Consider the following 8,085-nt stretch of genomic DNA (forward strand, 5'->3'; position numbering starts at 1 on the left):
ACATGCTAGGTCCAAGAGCTTATGTAGCCCCGTTGAGAGACATGTAATTATGTGGTACACGCTAGGTCCGAGAGCTTATGCAGCCCTGTTGAGAGGCGTGGTAATGTGATGCATGCTAGGTCCAGGTGCTCATATGTAGCCCTGTTGAGAGGCGTGCTATGTCATGATTATGGCACTTCGGTGCGTTTATATCCAAGTATCCTATCCGTTATTCCAAATGTTCAGCGGGTAATGTATACGAGGTTTGAACGTAAACTAAGTAAAATGAATATCTGTACTGGGGAGCAAAGGTATGTGTTTAATCTATGTATTTCTACAACTACAATCATCCATGGCAATATATGTTTTTATGTATTATGCTTATAAAGAAAATTTCGATCATATGTTTGATGAAAGGTATGAAAAAGTGAGAAAGGTGTAAATAATATTCTATGGTTTAATTAAGATTTACTTTATTTGTATGTGTACTTACTAAGCTTCATAGCTTACTCCTCCCTTTCCTATTTCTTTTAGACTCGTCAAGCTAGCTCAAAGGATCGGGAACGTCGGAGCTCGGGTCACACTATCAACTAAACTTTGGGTATAATACATTTGATTATTTTAAGTCATGGCATCTATAGATGATTGTTATTTTGTATATGTGTCATGTCATGTGGCTAGCCCAAACTAATGGTTCCCTAATTGGTATGATTATTTTGTATATGGCCAAGTGAATTGGTCCATATAGTTAATTAGAGTATTTTCTTATAATTATCTCTTGATTGCATGCCAAATTATGTATCTGATTGTGGTCTATGCTAGATAGTAGGACGTTAAGCATGTTGGAGTACATAAGGGTCCTTGGGTGACCAATGGCTTGTAAGATAGCCTTCAAATGATCCACATGAATAGACAAATGGATAGGTGTCTAAACTGTGTGTGACACACGGACAGCCCACACGGGCGTGTCTTTCAGCCGTGTATCCCCTGCACCCTAAAATTTCCATGTTGCATGCTTTGTAGTAACTACACGGGTTGGAGACACGGCCGTGTGTCTCATCCGTTTGTGGCATACGAGCAGACTACACGGGCTTGTGCTTTGGCCACTTGTCCCTAAATGAATGATAACATTATAAATAGAATGTCCAAGTTTTTGAACATGGGCGACAACACAGGTATGTCTAGGCCGTGTGAGGGACACAGGCCGAGGACACGGGCGTGTGTCTAGGCCGTGTGAAATCCACTGCACCTTGAACTAAATTAAATAAATTTTAGGATCCCACGCGGGCTAGAGGCACAAGCGTGTGGTGTGCCTCTACACGGGCGTGTGAGGCCAAGGCACAAAAATTTACTTAAGTTTTTCATACGCTCTAGGTTCAGTCGCGGACCACTTCAAATGTATGCTTCGGGCCTCGTAAGCCCATATAAGGGACAAAATGATGGAATTGAAATTTTATAACTCGCATTTTTGTTAGATGTTTGTCTGTTTATCCAGATAATGCCTCGTACCTTATCCCGGTCTCGAGTACGAGTAAGGGGGTGTTACATTTCTTAGTATCAGAGCTACGGTTTAGTTTGTTCTCAGACTACGTAGCATGTGTTTGAGTCTAGCTATACATGCCATGAATACATTTGTGATAGTGTGACAACTCCTGACGATATAAATTGTATTTTTCATATAGTATAGATCTTGATCGAGTTGTGGCTGATAATGTTGAGAGTAATGCACCAGCCCCCGTTCAAGGGACTGTGCCAGAGGGGGATGGACTCGATACAGTTAGCCAAGGGGGAGGCTAGGGAGGCTTTCCTCTAAATGATGAATAACTGGTACACCAAGTTTATGAGAGCGAACCCTAATGCTCAAACCCCACCTCCTCCACCCCCTTTGAACCTTGAACCCGTGCCTATAATGCCTCGGAACGTAGACTTCATGAGATTTGCTAGGACTCTCGTAGATAAGATTAGAAAATAAAGGGCCAAGAAATTTAGAGCAAATACCGATAACGATGCTGAGAGAGCCGAGTTATGGCTCGAGAATTCTATCCGAGTATTTGAGGAGCTATCTTGCACGCCCAAGGAGTGCTTTAAGTGTCCCATTTCTCTACTAAAGGATGATGCTTATCATTGGTGGAAGAATTTGATCTCAATAGTGCCTAAGGAGGTTGTCACTTGGGAGTTCTTTCAAGAGGAATTCCGAAAGAAGTATATCAGTGAAAGGTTTATTGATCAGAAACGAAAGAAATTCCTCGAGCATAAGAAATAACATATGTCAGTGACAGAATACGAGTGGGAATTTGTTCGATTAAGTAAGTATGCTCGAGAGCGTGTGCCCACTGAGGCCAAGATGTGCCACAAGTTTGAAGATGGACTCAATGAGGACATGAAGGTATTAGCAGGCATCCTTGAACTTAAAGAATTTGTTGTACTAGTCGAACGGGCATGCAGGGCTGAAGAACTAATGAAAGAAAAGAAGAAAGCCGAGTCAGAGGCTAGAGATGTTAGAAAGAGAATAATGAGTAGATCGGCTCCGACACAATCCAAGAAATCAAGAGGTGTACCTCCTCGTTCTTATGCATCGATAGGATGTTCCCATAGAAACCGTAAGAAGCAAGGCTCAAGTTTTAGGACTCAAGCTACTTCTATGGCTAGTGTAGATGGTGCTAAGCCTCGTCAATTTGAATGCCAACACTGCGGGAAACGTCACCCGAGTCCCTGTAGGAGAAATAAGGAGACGTGTTTTAGATGTGGTTCTCTGGATCATTTTGTTAGGGATTGCCCTGAGCTGGGCGAGAAACTTCGAACTGGGAGGCAGAGTGGTTCGGCTCTTAGAGGGAGGCCCTTGAAGAATACCGGTAGTAGAGCTGGCAACAAGAATACGACTCGAGAGATTGTTGTGCGATCTGAGGCTAGGACCCCGGTTAGAGCCTATGCCATACGTGCTCGAGAGGAAGCATCTTCGCCAAATGTGATCACCGGTACATTTTCTTTCTATGACCAAGATGTTATTGCTTTAATAGATCCAGGCTCTACCCATTCATATATATGCATGACATTGGCATCTAGCATGAATTTACTTGTGGATTCTACAGAATTTGTGATTAGAGTATCAAATCCGTTAGGCAAGTATGTCTTAGTAAATAAGATATACAAGAAATGTGCTTTGATGATTAGAGGTCTTTGCTTTTCGGCCCTTTTAATATTATTACCGTTTGACGAATTTGATATTGGTATGGACTGGTTGACGCTTCACGGTGCTATAGTGGACTGTAGACGAAAAGTTATTGAATTAAGACATGGAAGCAGTAAGATCCTTCGGGTAGAGTCCAATGAGTCTAGTGGGTCACCGATTGTAATTTCTTCAATAGATGCCTAGAAATGTTTAAGAAAGGGGTATGAAGCTTATTTGACTTATGTAATGAATTCAAAGGAATCTGAGTTGAAGGTTGAATCAATACCTATAGTACATGATTTCGCAGACGTGTTTCTGGAGGAATTGCCATGTTTGCCCCCAGTTGGAGAGGTTGAATTCGGCATTGAGTTGATGCTAGAGACTGCACCTATTTCGATTTCTCCATATCGAATGCCTCCAACGGAACTGAAAGAGTTAAAGTCACAACTACAAGAACTAGTTGACAAGGGATTTGTAAGACCAAGCTTTCCACTATGGGGTGCTGCCATGTTGTTTGTGAAGAAGAATGATGGTTCCATGAGATTATCGATTACCGACAATTAAATAAGGTAACGATCAAGAACAAGTATCGACTCCCAAGAATTGATGATTTGTTTGATCAGTTTAAAAGGGCAACATGGTTTTCCAAGATTGATCTGAGGTCCGGTTATTATCAACTTCGAGTTAAGGAAGCGGACATGCCTAAGACTGCTTTTAGAACTAGATATGGTCACTATGAATTTCTAGTTATGCTTTTGGATTAACAAATGCTCCAGCTGTATTAATGGATTTAATGAATAGAATTTTTCGGCCCTATTTGGATAAATTTGTCTTAGTGTTTATTGATGATATTTTAATCTACTCGGGAGATGAGGCAAAGAACGTCGAACACTTAAAGATCGTTTTACAGATTTTGAGGGATAAGCAATTGTATGCTAAGTTCAGTAAGAGTGAGTTTTGGCTTCAGGAAGTTGGATTCCTAGGCCACATCGTTTCAGGTGATGGTATTCGAGTTGATCCCAGTAAGATTTCTGCCATTGTTGAATGGAAGCCTCCAAAGAATGTGACCGAAGTTAGGAGCTTTTTAGGATTAGCGAGTTACTATTGAAGGTTCGTAAAGGGATTTTCTATGATAGCCACCCCTATGATGAGAATACTGCAAAACTATGTCAAGTTCGAGTTGATGGAAAAGTGTCAACAAAGTTTTGAGAAGTTGAAAATGTTACTCACGGAGGCGCCAGTCCTAGTACAACTTGAATCAGGGAAGGAATACAATTTTTAGTGATGCGTCTTTGAATGGACTGGGCTGTGTGCTTATGCAAGAAGGTAAGGTTGTGGCCTATGCTTCTAGACAGTTAAAGCCTCACGAGAAGAATTATCCGACGCATGACCTAGAATTAGCCGCGATTGTGTTCGCTTTGAAGATTTGGCGTCATTACTTGTTCGGTGAGAAATGCCATGTCTACACCGACCATAAAAGTCTTAAGTATTTGATGACTTAGAATGACTTGAATTTAAGACAACGGAGATGGCTAGAATTGTTGAAAGACTATGAACTCATGATTTATTACCATCTAGGAAAGGAGAACATGGTTGCTAATGCTTTGAGCAGAAAGTCTTTGTTTGCTTTGAGGGCTATGAACACTCAGATGATTTTATGTGATGATGGTTCTATTTTGGCCGAATTGAGAGCTAGGCCAACTCTTCTTCATCAGATCTACGACTCAGAAAGCTAATAAAGAATTACAAGTTAAGAAAATTATGTGCGAGTCCTCCAGCGAATCTGATTTTCAAGTCGACTCCGATGGATGTCTGAGATTCAGGGGTAGAACCAATGTTCCTAGAGACACCGAGTTGATTCGAAATATTTTGCAAGAAGCACATGATAGTAGTATGTATATTCACCCGGGGAGTACAAAGATGTACAATGACTTGAAGGAAACTTATTGGTGGAACGGCATGAAAAGAGACATATATTAATTTGTATCAAGATGGCTGATTTGTCAACAAGTCAAAGCTGAACATCAAGTGCCTTCTGGATTACTTCAACTAATTATGATCCTATAGTGGAAATGGGATCGAGTTACTATGGATTTTGTAACCGGATTACTAGTGACTCCGAAGAAAAGGATGCTATTTGGGTAATAGTCGACAGATTGACTAAGTCAGCTCATTTTGTACCGGTACGTACCGACTTTTCTTTTGACAAGTTAGCTAATTTTTACATCTCAAAGATTGTTAGACTTCACGGTGTACCTTTGTCGATCATTTCAAATAGAGACCAGAAGTTCACATCTCGATTTTGGAAAAAGTTGCAAGTGGCTTTGGGTACAAAACTGAATTTAAGTACTACTTTCCACCCGCAGACCGATGGACAATCCCAGAGAATAATTCAGACACTTGAGGATATGCTTCAATGTTGTGTTCTTGAGTTTAGAGGTAGTTGGGAAGCTTATTTGCCTTTGGTCGAGTTCGCTTACAACAACATCTATTAGTCTAGTTTGAAGATGGCTCCTTACGAAGCCTTGTATGGACGAAGATGCCGAACTCCCTTGTATTGGGCAGAGCTCAAGGAAAGCAAAATTTGCGGAGTTGATTTGATTAAAGAAACCGAGGATAAGGTTAAAGTGATTCGAGATTGTTTAAAAGCAGCATCGGATAGACAAAAATCGTATGCGGATTTAAAAAGGAAAGAGATCGAATATTAAGTCGGTGACAAGGTATTTTTGAAAGTGTCGCCATGGAAAAAGGTTCTAAGATTTGGTAAGAAAGGCAAGTTAAGCCGTCATTTTATTGGACCTTACGAGATCACCAAGAGAATTGGGCCGGTTGCCTATCTCTTAGCTTTGCCATCAGAGTTGGAAAGAATTCACGACGTGTTTCATGTGTCCATCCCTCGCATGTGATTACTCCAACTAAGGTTGAGATCCAACCGAATATGACTTATGGTGAAGAACCGGTTAAGATTTTGGCAAGAGAAGTTAAGCAATTGAGGAATAAAAGTATAGCTCTTGTGAAAGTACTTTGGCATCGACATGGATTCGAAGAGGCCACTTGGGAACCCGAGGAGGCTATGAGAAGTCAGTATCCAAATTTATTTCCAGGTAAGACTTTCGAGGACGAAAGTCCCTTAAAGGGGGAGAATTGTAACATCCCAAAATATGGTCTAGATGGAATAATGGTTTTGAGACCATAAATCTGATGCTAAAATATTTAGATTTTGATATTATGAGATTTAGAATATAAGATTATCCATGTGGTAAATTTTCATGATGAAATTTTAAGAATAAAGTGTCCAATTACAAAATAAGGACTAAATTGAATAAGATGCAAAACTTGAGTTTTATGTGCAATTTGTGAGAAATTGTTTTGAAATATGAATTAGAAGGTAAAGAGCAATTTGCCCAATTTTTAAATTTTTGGACAAATATGGACATCTATGGAAATTTTTGTAAGTTTAGTGAGTAAGGCCATTTTGGTCATTTGGATATTAAATGAATTAAAGTGGGAAAAAGAGCTAAAAATCAACTCATCTTTCTCATGTTGCAGCCGAAAATTCGAAGGTACCATAGCTAGGGTTTCTTCAACTTTCAAGCTTGATAGTAAGTCAATCCCAGCCCCGTTTTTAATGTTCTTTGTATTTTTGACATCCTTACAACTTGCTCTCTTCATTTATACCCTTATTTCATGCTAGGGTTTATTTCTAGAAAATTACCCATGCATGAGTTAGATGCATTTTGGTAGATTATGGAAGAATATGATAGTTTATAGTATGGAGAACAACTTTTGTTAAGAGATTTTGCATGGAAACCCTAAAAAGGACTAATTTGTAAAAGTTATGAAAATGGGTAGAAAAGTGTGAAATGAAGGAAAGTATGGGCTGCTTTAAGTACAAGAGTATTCGGCTAGGCTTGGGTAACCGAAAATCACTTGCATTTCTTCATACGAGCTTAAGGACTAATTTGTAATAGTAAAAGTTTAGGGTTAAAAAGGGTAATTTTATCAAAGCATGAATTTAGGTTCGATTTGAGTAACGTATGAAGTTAATGAGTTAAATTTGTTATGATAGATCAAGAAAGACGAGAACCGAGTCTTGATAAAGGCAAGAATAAAGTGTACGAGGCATAGACACTATTTCAAATATTTTGTACCGAGGTAAGTACATGTACAAAAAATACCTTAATTAATGTTTTAAATGTTTTAAATCAGAATATAAAAATAATAAAATAAACTAACTTAGAAAAACCAACTTTGCGAGATAATGTGGCCACTCTGATCCCTCACAGCTCCAAGCCCACTATGGTTGGAGATTTCTGCTGAAGATGAAAATAAAGGGTGAGTTCGGTAAACTCGATGTGTAACATAACCCAACCATAACCCAAAATAGATCACCGATCTGAATATTGTGGCTAGGCCACGAGAAGAATATATATATATATATATATATATATGTGGCAAAGCCACCAGATTGACGTGAGCTACGGATATTGTGGCGAAGTCACGGAAGCAGAATATGTGGCGAGGCCACAGTTATGATAAGGCGCGAACGCTTCCTCCATCAATATAAACCCATGTCCCATGCAGATAATATGTCATGGCATACGTATCTGAAACGAACATCATGCTTTTCAAAAAAAATAACCCAGGGTAAAATCGTAATTTTGCATGCAAAGGGTATTTTGTAATTATTACCTATTGCTAAGGTTTCATGCTCATTCTACCATTTACCAAGTAATCGGTACTTACCTCGTCTTTTATCAAAGTGGGCATTGGCCCATTGGCTGCTAGCCCATTTTCACCCATTAAGCCCAAAATAAAGTTGTGCAAAATGTACACTCTGCACTCTAATCATCCAAATGCACCATATTCATTAACAAGCTGTCTCACGAGTGCTTTCACGTCATGATTCACAAAATACCAACGTTTGGTATTTCGAC

At 39.4% G+C, this 8,085-nt stretch overlaps 2 protein-coding genes across 2 annotated transcripts; both read left to right on the plus strand.

Annotated features, from left to right (window-relative positions):
• Positions 1-2,245: 2,245 nt before the first annotated feature.
• Positions 2,246-3,712, plus strand: LOC108474391 (uncharacterized). The gene is made up of 3 exons (XM_017776301.2): positions 2,246-3,152; positions 3,240-3,328; positions 3,407-3,712. The coding sequence occupies exons 1-3, from the start codon at positions 2,246-2,248 to the stop codon at positions 3,710-3,712; spliced, it is 1,302 nt and encodes a 433-aa protein (XP_017631790.2).
• Positions 3,713-4,909: 1,197 nt separating this feature from the next.
• On the plus strand, positions 4,910-5,643 carry LOC128295427 (uncharacterized). The gene is made up of 3 exons (XM_053030997.1): positions 4,910-5,105; positions 5,216-5,289; positions 5,383-5,643. The coding sequence occupies exons 1-3, from the start codon at positions 4,910-4,912 to the stop codon at positions 5,641-5,643; spliced, it is 531 nt and encodes a 176-aa protein (XP_052886957.1).
• The last annotated feature ends 2,442 nt before the right edge of the window (positions 5,644-8,085 follow it).

Source organism: Gossypium arboreum, chromosome 7 (genome assembly GCF_025698485.1).
Source record: "Gossypium arboreum isolate Shixiya-1 chromosome 7, ASM2569848v2, whole genome shotgun sequence".
Taxonomy (NCBI): Eukaryota; Viridiplantae; Streptophyta; class Magnoliopsida; order Malvales; family Malvaceae; genus Gossypium; species Gossypium arboreum.

Coding starts and splice junctions, on each gene's coding strand:
- LOC108474391 (XM_017776301.2), top strand. CDS start 2,246: ATGTCAGTGACAGAATACGAGTGGGAATTTGTTCGATTAAGTAAGTAT. Junction 3,153..3,239: donor ATGTGCTTTGATGATTAGAG/GTCTTTGCTTTT, acceptor ACGGTGCTATAG/TGGACTGTAGACGAAAAGTT. Junction 3,329..3,406: donor AGTCTAGTGGGTCACCGATT/GTAATTTCTTCA, acceptor ATGAATTCAAAG/GAATCTGAGTTGAAGGTTGA.
- LOC128295427 (XM_053030997.1), top strand. CDS start 4,910: ATGTGCGAGTCCTCCAGCGAATCTGATTTTCAAGTCGACTCCGATGGA. Junction 5,106..5,215: donor GGAAACTTATTGGTGGAACG/GCATGAAAAGAG, acceptor ATGATCCTATAG/TGGAAATGGGATCGAGTTAC. Junction 5,290..5,382: donor AAGAAAAGGATGCTATTTGG/GTAATAGTCGAC, acceptor TACATCTCAAAG/ATTGTTAGACTTCACGGTGT.